This window comes from Lontra canadensis, unplaced genomic scaffold (genome assembly GCF_010015895.1).
Source record: "Lontra canadensis isolate GAN:19392208 unplaced genomic scaffold, GSC_riverotter_1.0 scaffold42, whole genome shotgun sequence".
Lineage (NCBI taxonomy): Eukaryota > Metazoa > Chordata > Mammalia > Carnivora > Mustelidae > Lontra > Lontra canadensis.
In genome coordinates, this window is record NW_022631036.1 from 70,918 (window position 1) to 87,014 (window position 16,097).

The window sequence follows — 16,097 nt, forward strand, 5'->3', positions numbered from 1 at the left end:
GAGGGAGGAGGAAGCAGGCTCCCTGCTGAGCAGAGAGCCCGATCCCAGGACTCTGGGATCATGACCTGAGCCAAAGGCAGAGGCTTTAACCCACTGAGCCACCCAGGTGCCCCTCTTGTTCACATTATTGAAATTTATTGTAAATTTAGGAAATGCATCTGTAAAAGCATTTACCAGTTAGAGAAACACTAAATTATAAGAGAAAACAACGATCTTTACCAAATTAAAACTGCAGTATTCACAAACTTGTTTTTTTCTGATAAACATTTTTCTTAAAGGTAAAAACAAAGACTGTGTAGCCTAGATTGCATTGTGTAGATTGAGTTGTACAGTGGCATTTCAGGGGCTTTCATCCCCTCTGGGTGAATGAAAGCAGGACTTAATGAACTGTTATTGCCAGTGGTTATTTCCTTGTTCAGAGCCCCAGATTCTATTGCATTTTATTCATTTGTTCATGGGACATTTTTTAATAAGGTTCCAGTGTATCTTATCTAGACTTTTATCAATCTAGGCGTAATCCAGTCAAGAACTAGGCATTAAAGCAGAGAGGGCAAAGAGGAGAGGAGGTGACTTGGAGTATAAGATGAAAAGCCATTATGGAATAAACCATATACTGTAGCTAAACCTAGAACAGCTCCCCACATAGACCATTTCTGAGATAGGGGCAAGATTTCAGATGCAGCTCTCTACCACTTTCTCCTCCCATTACACACGTTTCCTTACCTGCTCTCCATTATGACTGCTCTGTTTTCTTTGTGTTTGGCATCGGGGTGGCAAGATGAAGCACCATTCAGATACATCGGAGACAAAAAAGCACTTCCTGCACTTTAGTTATGCTAGGTGCACCTGCCTGTCCAGAGAGGCCCCAAAGGCAGCCCTGCATACACCCAAGAACCTGCTGGCGATTATAGGACCTAGGAGCCTTCCCGTTGGTGACATTTACTTCACCTTTCTTGTCCTTTCCATGTGACCTGCTAGTGATAGAGATGGCTGCCACTGACAGAAATATTAGAATGCTGGCCCTCCTGTCTTTGTCCTCTGCCCACTCATTCTTTGTGAGAGATTCCTGAGTAGGTTGATCACGAAGAGGCAAATCCAGTAACAGCAATGTTGAGTGTAACATGGTGGCCCCAGGAAACTGAGTTCAACATACATACAACTTGGCCATAGACTTAATGATGTGAAACGTCACTGCTGATACTATTGATAAAGTTATTTCAAAAGTTTTTTCTGTTAATTCTGTTTGACACATAGGCCAAAAAAGCTGACTCTAAAAGGCTACAAGCAATATTGGTGCACCTTTAAAGATACATCTATTTCTTGCTATAAGAGCAGAGAAGAATCCAGCGGCACACCAGCTCATCAGATGAACCTAAGAGGTAAGGAAAGCCTTGGAAATACTAGTGTTGATCTAGTATAGCCAAGAGAAATCTCTTGGCTAATAGTCAATAAACTTCACTTTGCTGGGCGGGGGGTAGTTTTTCAGCAGATTCATTACTTCTTCGGTTACTATTTTCAGTCTAGATTCTTCGCTTTTCTCTTGCATGTTGTTTTTGTCATAATTTTGAATATTAATTTCACATGAATATTTTGTTGTAATGCCTTTGTGGCATCCTCATTTGAAGTGATACCACTTTTCTTCTCAGGTAAATTTATGGTTCTCTTTTCTCATCTTCAGCATGGGGGCATTCAGGTTTTCTTCAGTCTCATGCATGTTGTAGTCTTCTCCTCTGTTTTTCCTGGCTTCTCCCCTCCTCATCAGCATCCTGCTCTTTCTGACTTTCCCTGATGACACACTGGTCCCTCTCATGTTCCGCAGCCTCTTTTTTGGCTCAACACTAGGGTAGCATGCACCTGTGGGGTTTGGCTACGTTCTTCCTCTCCCGCAGTAACTCTTCCCTGCACATTATTGTTCAACATTCAGCTCTTGGTTTGGCCTCTGCGGTAGCCCCAGGATACTCCTCAGAGGCTTCTCCTAGCTGACAACCTTAATGTCCTTGGTTTCCTCGTCTCTTCAAATCTAGAGTTGTCACGAGGGGCACATGTTATTGGACACATTTCCACTCCCTTATGGCAAACTTGCTTCCTATGGCCTGGGCTGATCCTGGCTAGGGCCTCAGAGCTACTGGCTTTGGTCTTTTATTGTTTCCCCATTTCATTTGCGATTTGGGAGACTTCATTGGTTCTTCCCGCTGCTCCTTCACCTCCTCTGTCTGATTGATGCAGTGGTTCGGGCAGAGGGAGAATTTCCTGTCCAGGTTGGTCTAGTTCTTCTTCAGCTGAAGGACATCTTGCTGCTTCGTGCCGCGCTTTTTCTGCAGGGTCTTGCAGAGTGTTGATGAGCCCTTCACGTGTGGGCATATTCACTAGAAGCCCCTGGCTTGCTTGCAGTGAGAAGTGCACTCACTACACCCTTGGCACCAGCGTGCTACATGGAGGATGCAGTAGACTGGCATCTCACCATTCCCACTCTTTACAGCAAAGGCCAGAAACGAAAATACATTTTCTGGACTGATTTTCAGTGGGATTTTGATTCCAATCAGATAAACATTCATGTTGAGACTTGAATCCTGATTAAGTTAAGGGGCTGGAGAGACAGAATTGAGAAAGGAACAAGGTGCTTCTGGGCTCTGGAGCTGCAGGGGCAGCCTCTGGGTTTCCCAGCCTCTCGGTGGTAGCGAGGTTTGCACTTCCTTTGGCAGGCCAGTCATGAGGGTGGTGTTCAGGGAGTTAATTCCTATCGGCCCAGCCCATTTCTCCTTTGGGTTACATTTTGCATGTACATTTATGATTATATGTAAAGCCATATGTCTTTCTAACTAAAAATACCCCTATTTGAACAAAAGTACCCAAAGAGGGGACCCCTGATTCATTCACAAAAATGATTCCCAAAATAATTTAATTTCTTGCTTAATACAGGGGTGCTTTCCTTGATCTATTTAATTTTCTTTTCTATGTAGTACATTAGGATATTTTTAGTATATTTCAACAAATTGTCCAAACCTGTATTCTGCCCAGTAATCCTCTGAATTGTTGTTTTAAAAAATGGGAAATCTCTGTCCTGGGTAGAAGATTGATATGCCCATGTGTTAGAATTCTGTACTTTTCCTAAAAATTTTAATTGAGCTCACTGCCTTTCTTTCATAAGATCCATGGGTTTAATTTTTGGAGTTCTCTCATTATTTGTTACTGTTAGAATCCATTGCAGCTTTGTTCTTGCTTCTCTTTTAAGTTGTCCAGGACCAGCCCAGGTTATCTACTCTTGATCTATAGACTAGATCTATTTTCTGGGCCCTGTCTTTTCTGTCCCTATTACATCCTTAACCTTCTCTCTTGTGACTTAGAAGTCAAGTCCTGGTATGGAGAATGGCTTGTGATGTGCCGCCTCTTCCATGTCCACCCAAAAGAGCACTTTTGCTCTGCTATTAAATAAGCCCTATGATTTTAGAAAAATAGCTGTTGGACCTCAGTAACTTCCCCTAAGAAATGAGAGTGTTGGACTAGATGTTCTCTATGGCCCTTGGACATCTAAAATGCAAAGTTGTAAAAAATTCAGTTCAGCAAATACTGAGTGAATTCCTGTGCTGTGAACTGTGCTGGATACTAGAGACTTGAGCAAGAACAGATGACAGTCCCACCCCTCAAGGGGTTTAGATTATGTTGGGGGAGATAGAGAGTTACAATTTGGACAATAGTACTTTAAAAAGGAAATAATAGGTCTAAGGAAGAGCAAAGCGGGTAAAGGTGCTTGCTCTGTCAGTGTTCAGTGACTATGGAGAGAATTAGGATAGACTTCGTGAGGGAAATAACGCCAGAGTTAGATCCAAGCTCTAACTTGAGGTCCATGGAAGAAAGGTGAGTCCAGGCAGAGACTGTTGTGGAGAAAAGCCTGGAGAAAAGCATGGGTTTGTGCTGCTGGAATGTAGAGTTCAAGGGGGAGGATGAATACTTCTGTAGTGGGTGTTGAATCTGATTCTTACTAAGATGAGTGATAATAGCAGAAGAAATTGGCAGGAATTAAGAGGATAAAAATATTAAGGAGATTGTTTTTTACACTGGCAGCAATGAAGTGCCACTAAGATTATTAACATGAAAATGACAGGATCCATCCTATTTATATTGGCTATGGTATAGAGGAGTAATTTAGATCACTCTAAACTGTGATCCAGATTAAGGAGGTCAGTATAGGTGGGGAAAAGGGTACTGATTCAGAGGGCCCTGAGGAGGCACAGTCAGCAGCCTGGTGATTGACTTGGGAGAGGCTAATGGGGAGGGACTTGTGCAGTTGGGTGAATAGGGTTGAGAATGTAGAAGAGCTGAGTTTGGGGAGAAAGATGATGAGTTTAATTTTGGGTTATTTTAAAGGTGAGGTACCTGTGGGATTTCTGTGGAAGAAACTCTGTAGGCCATTGGATCATGGGAGATCCGCACTGCTGATAATGATGGTAGCTGTTTCAGGATTAATGGTAAATGCAGCCTAAGAACAGTTGTCTGTAATATGAAAAGGCTAAGAATAGAACCCTGCAGGACACCCATGTTTGAGGTACAGGGCAGATGAGAGGAAGAGGAGCTTGCAAGGGAAACAGCAAATGCTTATGAAGACCATGGAAATGAGGTATGGTGGGAGCCAAGGTAAAAGTTGTTGCCAAAAAGACAATAGTCAACAGCGTCAGGTGCTATAGAAAAATAAAGTGTTAAGCCTCCATAGCATTTAGCCCCATTGGAGGTGTTTAGTGGCCTTGATGAAGAATAGATTCAGCAGGTATCAGTAGCCTTTTGAATATGGGAGCCAAAGTACAGTCACTGAGAAGTAAATAGGAAACAAAGATAGCTTTTTGATGAACCTTACTGTGACAAGGAAGGAGGAAAGGGGGCAGTAATAGCAGAGAGAGCTATAAGGTGGAGGAGAAAGGCACTTTGTGGTTTAAGATGGGAGAAACTCAAGGAAGTTAAATGCTGATGGAAATATCACAATAGAAATAGAAAGGAAGAAAGAAATCTAGTATCCAGGAGAGGAAGATCTTTTTAATGGAGCAAGGCTCCTGGGATGGCAGAAAACTCAGCTTGCTTGGATAGGAGAGCCTTAAGAGGAGAGATCCCTCTCCCACTCTGTGGAAGTTGAGGGGAGCTAGCTTTATCAGTCATGGTAGCAGGAAGCTCTGTGACTCATGGCTTTTTTGGAAAAAAGAGATGAAGTTGTCCACTGAGAGTGGGTGGCATCGGAAGCCTGAGAAGATTTGAAATAAACGTTGTTGAGAATGTTTGAAAACACAGAGGGACTGCAAATGTTAAGGGCTCGGTTGAAGTTGGGAATCTGTGAATTTCTAGTGAGATCTATCTGCTTGGTTTTGTGATTTTTTTTTTTTTTCACTTCCCTCTCCACCTTTTGAGTGCTCAGCAGCCTAATATAGGCAAGTAAAAGTTAGATGATTGGATTGATCCCTGGTTAGGGTTTTGGTAAATGAGTATAGTGGACAGAGTGAATCTAGGGAATTGGAGGTTGATACCTGGTGAATGGTGTGCAGGCTGAACTCAGGAAAAGAAAGAGGTGAAAACATGTTGCTGATGGGGAGAAAGTTGTGGGGCTGCAGAAAGGGTCCCTCAGATGGTTTGAAGAGAGGACTGAAGGTTGTGATTAGAATGGGCTCTTTGCATTGAACGTTTCAAAGGAAGCGTAATTGGGTTACAGTGAAGTATGGCATATTGCCATTGAAGTAGGCAGCCCAGGTGGCATGGAGTGAATATGGCCTGAGATGTGGCCTCGTAAGTGCCTCTGCCACCTATACTAGCACCTGAGTTACCCACTCGGCCTCTCTGAGCTTTTTAGGGTTTTTTTGGTATTTTACTTTACTTTTTTTTTTTTTTAAGTTTATTTATTTAAACAATCTTCGCACCCAACATTGAGCTGAAACTCATGACCATGAGATCAAGAGTCACGCAGTTGAGTCAGCCAGGCGCCCCAGTATTTTATTTTTAAAAGAGGCCTAATTATTATGGGATTGTACACATTAAATCCATTTGAATGATTAATGAAGTCTGTAAAAGATCACATATCTTCAAACATCTCATTTTAACTTTGCAGATTAAATGCATTGCCACACAACTTCCTTATACTTTGTAACCCTTGCACAGAAAGAGTTAAATGCTGTAGCTAATTTTTTTAAAAAGATTTATTTATTTATTTGACGGAGAGAGAGTACAGGCAGAGAAGGAGAAGCAGGCTCCCCGGTGAGCAGGGAGCCTGATCCAGGACCCTGGACTCCATCCAGGACCCTGAGATCATGACCTAAGCCAAAGGCAGCTGCTTAACAAACTGAGCCACCCAGGCGCCCCTGTAGCTAATATTTTTTAAAGAAAGCAAAGGGGGAGAAAGTCTATCGAATTTATGATAGGAATTGCTTCTAGAGAGAAGAGGACCTCCCGTTTATCTAAAATGTTCTTTTTCTTTTAATATAATATTTCAATTTTAACATTTGTCTTTATTATGTGGTGGATAGATAGACATTTATTATCTTGTTCCTTATACTCTCTGTGCAGAGAGAAGTTGCTCCAGTACAAAGAGCAAGGCAACCACAGGCCCTAACAGTTTACAAGCCTACTTGATGGTCTTAAGACATATGAGGGTGACAATTAGAATACCCTTTAAAGAGCCTGACATGGTACATTATCTTATTTGTCCTTATAGCATTCCATTGAGGTAGAATTTATGGTCAGGAAATTTTGGGGGGAGATGTTAAATAAATTGGCAATAATTATGAAGTGACAGAGAAAGGTGTGAAGCCTAAATCAGATGGCAGAGCTGCACTGCCCTGCATTACTCTGGTTACTACTTGCTTATGACAGCCGTTCTCCCGCCATGTTCAGTCCAACTGTGTTCTCTACTGTGAAGCTACGAGCTAATGCTTAACTGAGTTGATAACGTGGCTTTTTGTAGCCCGTATCTGTGTGTTGTTGAAAACTTACCAGTGGAGTGAAATTCTGAATACCAGTCATTTTCATACTGACTTCCCCAGTATGTAAGTGTAGATTACCTTCTGTAGTAGATGTGCTCCTGAAATATTGCGTGTAAAGTTAACTTGTGAATTGAGTCAAATCTATGAAGAAATTACAGTTTTAAAGAAACCATTTTTGTGCAGATGCTCACCCTCTGAATCGAAGTTATTGTAAGTGTGAATATTTAAGTGTTTCAGCACTCTGGAATTTTGGAAAGAGGCATATGCCTAGGAGCGTTCAGTTGGATCCTGAGAGCCTCTGTTTCTCTTCTCCCTGCCATTAGGTTTCTTCCTGCCATGGAGGATAGGAGGGCCTTGAGGAGAATCCTATATAGGACTCCAGCTCAAATAGGAATCCCACGGACACAATGCCTTTTCTTTTGTCTTTTTAAAGGCATCATAAGTCATTTATTCTTGGGGTACCTGGCCAGTAGAGCTCAAGCCCCATGTTGGGTGAAGAGATTACTTTAAAAAAAAAAAAAAGGGACGCCTGGGTGGCTCAGTGGGTTAAGCCGCTGCCTTCAGCTCAGGTCATGATCTCAGGATCCTGGGATCAAGTCCCACATCGGGCCCTCTGCTCAGTGGGGAGCCTGCTTCCCTCTCTCTCTCTCTCTCTTTCTCTGCCTGCCTCTGTCTACTGTGATCTCTCTCTGTCAAATAAAATAAAATCTTAAAAAAAAAAAAAAAAAGAAGTCACCTATTGTTATCAAAACATGAATTACAGAAAGACACTGTAATATCCCTATACATCTAAAAACTTAAAAACCCCAGATAATTTAAGGTTCAAGGAACTGAATGATATTTAGAGTATCAGGGCACCTGCCCAGCTCAGTCGGTTGAGCATCCGACTCGGTTTCAGCTTGGGTCATGATCTCAGGGTTGTGGTGTCACGGTCTCTCTTTCTCTCTCTCTCTCTCTCTCTCTAATAAATAAATCTTTAAAACAAAAACAAAAACCCGCAATATCAAGTTTGTGGGATGGTGTTTTGGGGTAATATCCTTTTTAATAGGACCCTTTCCTTCTCTTTTCAATTAAGTTTTATGAAGGCCCCAAATTGTATTAGATGTGACTCTTCTCTGTGCCTCAAAGTTACTGGGCGGAAAAATTTCTTCCCAATTAATCGATTACAAAACAGCAAAATTCAGCATGTTAACATAACATAAAATGAGGACTGCCTGTATTGGCTTGGGATTTCTTAAAAGTAAATTTGACCGTTATAATATTTTTTTTATTCTAGGATGTGAAGTTACCCCAGATGTAAACATTTCAGGGCAGAAATTCAATATTAAACTCCTGATTCCAGTTGCAGAAGGCATGAATGAAATCTGGCTTCGTTGTGACAATGTAAGTTTTCCATTTAAAAATATAAACCTCAATTTTTCTTTGATTCCTTAGGGAGTAGACCAGCCATCCTTACAGTTTTATACTCATAGGACCCATCATGTGATACATTTCATATTTCAGTATTTATTTTCCAACAGGAAAAACAGTATGCGCACTGGATGGCAGCCTGCAGATTAGCCTCCAAAGGCAAGACCATGGCAGACAGTTCGTATAACTTAGAAGTTCAAAATATTCTTTCCTTTCTGAAGATGCAGCATTTAAACCCAGATCCTCAGTTAATACCAGAGCAGATCACAACGGATATAAATCCTGAATGTTTGGTATCCCCTCGCTATCTAAAAAAGTACAAGAACAAGCAGGTATTTGATTCATTTTACTTCATCTATTTTCCCCTGATTTTATGATTTTGTACATACTTAAATTTATTTTCCCCTCTTAAATAAAACTTTTAGTCATAATTTCTTATCTGGTGGTCAGAGTATAAAATAAGCTGCAGATAGCTTTTAGTCCATTTGAAAATTGGTCATTTAAAAAAATGTTTCTCATTTTAATTGGACACATAATGAGGTAAAATAGTTGGGAGCATTTACTCACAACAGTCTAAGGAAATCACCCTGTGAATGAGGTGTTCTTTCAGGGAATTGAATATGGTATGGATGTTTTGGTTTTCATTCCTTTTGTAATTGTGGTATAAAGCACAGCCAGCATTTCCCAACAAAATCTCTAACAACTCTTCCTGCTGTTGAAATTGACTTTTCCAGCTTTGGAAATAAACTTTATAAGGGTAGAAATAGTCTACAGTTCGACATTGTTTTTTTCTTAACAGTAAAAAACCTAAACCAAAATTTGCATGATGTGACGGAGTTTGGTAAATTTTCATTGACATTCACTGCTTTTGTTCACTCTGTTTAGAATTCCTTTCCTGGAAATTAATACCATAAAAGGATTGCTATTTAGGAAAATGGTTCTTTGGTACAACATGAAAGGTTCTTTGCAGGGGAATTTCACTTGGGATAGCCCCCAGTATTCGCTACACCAAACATCATGCCATAAAAGGCAAAGGCTTCAGTCTGAGGTGGGGGGTGAAGAAGACCTTTCAAATAAATATTTCATTTCTATCTAGTTTCATTTTTATCTCTGTTAAAGAATACTTTAAAACATTACTGAAAGGGCCCAGTGAAATACCCAGAATGCTTATTAATTCTTAACTTTAAATATAATGTTTATCATATGGGTCTGAAATCACTTAGCTAGAAATAGATGTTCAGAAGTTTTAATGGCCAAGTATTTGTCTTTAAGTTTCAGAGATTGTGTAAGCTCTACACAATTTCTCTACGTAGAAACTGTTTAGCCCACAGTCCTATGATGTGGGAGTAGTAAGGAATGGAGGAAATGCTGCCCTGGGGAGCTTTGTGGAATGTAGATTGTAAGTTAAAAAGGGAAAGTGAATCAAGTACTAATTTAATTTTTTTTAATTCTTAGTTATTTCATTTAAAAATTGTTAAAAAAAACTTGTTTCCAAAAGTGGATTCATTTGCCTTCAAAGGCAAGGAACAATTTCAAACCTTAGCAAGCGTATTTCACTTTCAGGTATCAGGAAAAAAAGATCTTAAAATGTAACTGAAGATTGCCAAATGTTGGTTTAGTTGTCAGAGGTCCTGAGTTGTTTTCTCAGAAGCCTTTCAAATGATAGTTTTCACTTTAAAAAAAGATAGTTTTCTATCTCTCATTTCTCAGCTAGATTGTCAAGTGAAAATTCTCTTGTGGACAGAAACAGTGAATATTTGACTGGCAGGATAACAGTATGTGTGTGGTCTGTGGTTAAGGATTCTTCCAGCCTTGTCTTCCATGTTGACATCTTATCAAAAGCATATTCTTTCTTAATCTTGCCTTCCATGACTAGATTTATGAGTTGTTCCCAGGACGTAGACACCGCAGATTGCCCTGACACCTAGGAAGTGCTGATAGGCAGAAGTGTAGTTGCTATTGTGTGTCCGGTGCTGTACCGGTCATTGGATGTAGTGCTTAGTAATTGTTCAACTATCTAATATAGTGGCATGCAGGAGTCCACTAGGAACAGAGGTGGGCCATGGGCTCTTTCATTCCTACCAGGGCCCAACAATTTTGTTACATTTAATCTACTTTAAATCCCCAAAACCATGTATTATTTAAACTTACTATATATATCTTAACATGACTGTGACTCCCAAACTAGATTTTTACATTTTAGAGAGAAGAGTTGTTCTCTGCTTTATCCATGTGAATAAAAATTGAGAGAGACTAATGTTTACAGCCGCCATTCCTAGTGTAGTGTATAGCATCTCTCCATTTTCCCTTCCAGGAAAAAGGATGCAAAAAACAGATGGTAATTGAGGGGTTTGCTTTTCTTGTGTAAATAAAGAAACAATATGGTCACTGTACTTACCTTACACGTTCAACTTATTTCTGAAAAGTGGTGCATGGGTCATATTATTGGACTCGATCTCAAAACATTAAAGGTTTTTGAACATTAATTCTGATTTTGCTACTAAAATCATTAGGCCTACCCTAACCAGTAAGAACTGGTAAATGAGCAGAGAAACGTTATTTGCTCTTTGTTTTTCCCTACAAATTTCTATCATAATTTTAGTAACACTTAACAATCTAAAATAATGAAGTGTTTCTCAGTATTCTAAATGGAAAGTAATCGCTACTTCCTTGTTTTCATTTTCATGCTTGCATTACTTTGCTTGGTTTCCACCTAAAGTAATTTTTTTTGCATGGTTTTTGGCTGGAATTTTGGTTTGCAGGTTACCGCAACTTTTTCTTTGCTTCATTGCCATTTTTTCTGATTGCCTTTTTTTTTCTTTCTGCTTCCTTTTTCTTTCTTCGCATTGCCATCTACAGCCAGGCTATATAAGAGATTTGGTAAGTTCTCCGTATTAACCAAAAGAAGAAAAGAAAAATATTTAAAGCTTTAGACACAATCCCCTCTTACAGATTAATTTCCTTCCACTCTTAGTGGGAGTAGTAATCCCAAAGGGAGTATAATTTAAAAGTTAACTTTTCTATGATTCCTTTAGAAAAAATTTTTAAATTATTATAGTTGTTTCAAGTACTTTAAAGGTGATAATAAATACTCCTGCTAGAAATTTATATTCCAGGTGCTCATTCTGATATAGTGTCTCGGTGCTAATTTTAAAACTCATGTATAAGATTAGAACGTGCCCTTTTATAAAAAGCAGTGACATATATGTGTATACTTGGAATATACCTCAAGAGTGGCAGTTATGTGCTCCTAATAGTAGTTGTTGTTTCTGGATATATGGAAACTGAAATTAAGAAATATACCAAGGGTTATTTATTTATTTTTTAAAAGATTTTATTTATTTATTTGACAGAGATCACAAGTAAACAGAGAGGCAGGCGGGGTCGGGGGGAGCAGGCTCCCTGCTGTGCAGAGAGCCTGATGCAGGGCTCGATGATCATGACCTGATCTGAAGGCAGAGGTTCAGTCCACTGAGCCACCCAGGTGCCCATACCAAGGGTTATTTTGAAGAGTCATTAGTTCACTAAAACACCTAAATGTAGGTGCAGAAATTTCCCAATTCCTGCTCTTAATGATACATGATTATGGGGTGGGGCACATAATTTAATTTTTTACTTTTTGTCTTGATCCTCCCATGAAAGACTATTGTCTGATGGTAAAGGTGGTGTTTAATCATGTTTAGATAACAGCAAGAATCTTGGAGGCCCATCAAAATGTAGCTCAGATGAGTCTAATTGAAGCCAAGATGAGATTCATTCAAGCTTGGCAGTCCTTACCAGAATTTGGCATCACACACTTTATTGCAAGGTCAGTGGTTCTCCTAAATACCTGTGTATAAATAGTAATCCGTGCTTTTTTACTTAATCTACTTCAATTAAACATTTAAAGTACCTGCAGAGATGCTTTAAGCAATTTTATAGTAACATGTAAAGAATATTTTAACGTATTATCTATATTGTAATTTTTACATTAAAAGTTAAAAATGATTTCTGTTTTTACTTCTGTGAAAATATTACTCTCATGAGTTAAAGAGTACATCTTAAAACCAGAGCAACATGTCCTCCTATCCCCAACATGTTTTTAAACATTTTTTATGTTTTTAATACTCTAGATTCCAGGGAGGAAAAAAAGAAGAACTTATTGGAATTGCATACAACAGACTGATTCGGATGGATGCCAGCACAGGAGATGCAATTAAAACATGGCGTTTCAGTAACATGAAACAGTGGAATGTAAACTGGGAAATAAAAATGGTAAGCTCAAACAGTGTTAATTTGAGTACGTGTAGAGCACTAATTTCTGCTAAGAATCAGTAAGTTAAGAATAAAAAGGGAGATAAATTTCTTAGATTATTTGTATCATCACCTCTTACAGTATAAAATCTGGTTGGTTATTCATTTCCCACTTAAACTTTCCTATTTCATGACTAACCCAGTTATTGGAACTCTAAGAACACAATCTGCTTAGAAGGTGGTTTTCTGGAACTGGTACATCCCTGTCAGTCACCGTAGCAGCTACTTTTTATTGAATGCCTACTCTGTGCCCGTTACGATGCCTAGATGTTTTTATATTCGTACCCTGTTTCTAATCTCACCACAGCCTTGTGGGTGGTTGGATTGTCCCTGCTTTACAAATGAGGACACTCACATATAGAGACCTGACGGCCGTGATTACCATGACCACACACTTGGTAATGGAATCAGGATTCAAACTCAGATGCTCAGGGCTCTAAAAGCTGGCACAGCTCCTACTATATGTCATGCTGTCCCTAGCCTTGAAGTACAGTGAATATCATTTAAAATAAACGGTCTTTTACTGATAAGCCATGTGTTTTAGGATCTTCGGGTTTGTTGTATCAGTTCCTATTACTGCATAGAATCTCATAGTTCTGAAATACAGTAGTGTCCCTCCTTATCTGTGGTTAACCACGGTCTATAAGCAGAAGATGCTTTCTCCTCCTGACCTATTGTTAGAAGGTCCATAGTGGTCTAATGCTATGTCACAGTGCCTGCTGTGTCCTTTACCTTCATCCCGTCACGCTGGCATTTTATCATTTCCCATTATCACAAGGGTGAGTACAGTACAATAAGATACGTTGAGAGAGACCATATTCACGTAACTTTGATTATATTATAGTTATAATTCTGTTGTTAATCTCTTACAGTATCTAACTGGTAAAGCTTATCATATGTATGTATGTAAAGGGAAAAAAGCAGAGCACAGAGAGTTCAGTACTACCCATGGTTTCAGCCATCCACTGAGGTTCCAGAGATTTCCCATGGATAAGGGGCTGGGGGCTCCTGTATTCAAACATAATACCTAAAGGTTAAATGTCTTGAGCAAGTATTAAATTAAATGCAGGAAACGGGTTTTCTCCCAGGCCTGGAAGAGGGACCTTCTCACTAATTGAATCACCAGAGACCATTGGGAACATAATGACTTAAACCCCTTGCATTCTGTCTTTTCAGAATGAAAAACTAAAAAGGAGTGGTAGAGGGACTAATAAACTTACTCTTCTGGAATCGAAGGCACTATTTAGGATTTTTTTAAAAATCTGAGGATCAACAAGTACTTTGTGAGAGGGCAGACATTAATAGCACATTAGCTTCGCTTGTACCCAACCATGCAGAGTTTTCCTGGGACTGACAGCTCTTGGTCTTTGTTTCCAGGTCACGGTAGAGTTTGCAGATGAAGTACGACTGTCCTTCATTTGTACTGAAGTGGATTGCAAAGTGGTTCATGAATTCATCGGTGGCTACATATTTCTCTCAACACGTGCAAAAGACCAAAATGAGAGTTTAGATGAAGAGATGTTCTACAAACTCACTAGTGGTTGGGTGTGAATAGAGCTACTGTGTAATGAAACTCCATGGCCATAACAATATTTAACTTTGAAAGCTGTTGTTTGTTATATGCTGCTTAATAAAGTAAGCTTGAAATTTATCATTTTATCATGAAAACTTCTTTGCCTTACCAGACCAGTTAATAAGTGCACTAACAAGCACGACTATTAATCTGCTATCATGATACAATATGTGGACTTTGAATATGGCACACATTCCTTAGGGCCAGGAATTGAAAACTAAAGTAGTGGACAAGTCAGGAATAAAACATCACTGATTTAATTTAAGCTAGCCAAACCGAGAAACTCAAGCCATATACTTTAAAGCTATCCAGGGCTTAAACTACATGAAGTCTATTTATCATGTTTAATGCACGTGTTTTAATGTATGTTTAATTTGATCTTGTGTTTTAAAAATACCAACTTCTGGTAGCCATTGATTCTCCATCCCCCACTCTCATCCCCAAATAAATCAGGCCTACAAAAGATGCCTGATACTTAATAATGATGTCATTGTTCGACTTTGAAGGAAAATGCTATCAGTGCGTTAGGCTTGGTTCATTTTTGTCCTTGAATAAGCATGTATGTATAATGTCTTGTGTTTTTATTTTTACACCCTATTGTATTACAACACCTGTAGTATTCACCAGCATATTCACGTCTGCCTAAAATATGCAACTTTTGCATTACAATATGAAGTAAAGGTCTATGAAGTATGCATTTTGTGTAACTAATGTACAAACACAAATTTTATAAAATTGTACAGTTTTTTAAAAAAACTCACAACTAGCAAATGGCTTAGATGTAGCATCTTTGCATTAATTAAATGCTTTTAAAAGTATAATGTGCAGTTTTCATACCTGCTAAATTAAGAATGACTTCGTTATAGTCATGATTTACCACAGTGTCCTTAACTCTGATGCCTGGACTGGCCATGTTCTCGTCCGCCGCGCTGTTACAGTCCCCATTGGTGCTAGTCAGAAAATTCCTAGCTCACACAACCCAAAAGGGTGCCAGGAGGGGTGGATTACCAGTATTGTCCAATAATCCATGGTTTAAAGACTGTATAAATGCATTTTATTTTAAATAAAAGCAAAATCTTTTATTTAAGTTTCTTTTTGTACTTCTTGTCTTTACTGTTTACATAGAATTAACTGATGAACTTTGGCCTTTTGGATGGATACATTTTGCCTGTACCTTTTGTTGGAAGGACAGCTTTCTGGTATTCCAGAGTATCACCAGAGAGTGACACTTAATCTCTAGGATCGATTTTTCCACCCTCCCCCTCACTTTTCATATTTAAATACTAGAAATAGAAATATGACATTGAAAAGACATTATTGACTTGGACCGAATTTGTTTGAAACTGCAAACTGACTCCTGGTCTAAAAAAAACAACTCACATGTATGAATTTACTCCCTCTTGTTAGTACTATTACATCCTCATTCTGTCACCAAACTTCAGTCCTGGATGTTTTCTTCTGGAGCTCTGGCATTTAATCAGGCCAGGTCTTGTTGATTTTTCCCTCAGGCAAACTTTTGTCATTGCTGTCACTGACACCTGAATTCAGGTTCTCTTGTCCTGTGCCTGCCATGAAGCCACAGCCTAAAAGCAAAGCAGATCACATTCTCCATGGCTTTTCTTTGTACTCTAAGGTCAAGTCCTAACAAACCTCACTCCAAAATATAAGGGCTTCTTCCCACTAATAAATAAAAATTAAACAGTATATTCCCTTTCCTTGCCTTAAATACAGGTTACCCACTTACACAGAGCCCGAAAACCTATTTATTTATGTTTAAGATTTTATGTATTTGAGAGTGAGCATGAGTGTGGTAAGGAGCAGAGGGAGAAGCAGACTATGCTGAGCAGGGAGCCCAATGCGGGGTTCCA

At 39.2% G+C, this 16,097-nt stretch overlaps 1 protein-coding gene across 1 annotated transcript in view; it reads left to right on the forward strand.

The window, feature by feature from the left end:
• The window catches only part of FERMT2 (fermitin family member 2), a 55,028-nt gene extending 39,712 nt beyond the window's left edge, over positions 1–15,316 (forward strand). The window contains exons 9-14 of the mRNA XM_032871083.1: positions 1,255–1,379; positions 8,230–8,336; positions 8,474–8,695; positions 12,047–12,171; positions 12,476–12,617; positions 14,034–15,316. Coding sequence (XP_032726974.1) covers positions 1,255–1,379; positions 8,230–8,336; positions 8,474–8,695; positions 12,047–12,171; positions 12,476–12,617; positions 14,034–14,207 — 895 coding nt within the window. The 3' untranslated portion in view covers positions 14,208–15,316. The remainder of the gene's footprint in view (positions 1–1,254; positions 1,380–8,229; positions 8,337–8,473; positions 8,696–12,046; positions 12,172–12,475; positions 12,618–14,033) is intronic.
• Positions 15,317–16,097: the final 781 nt, after the last annotated feature.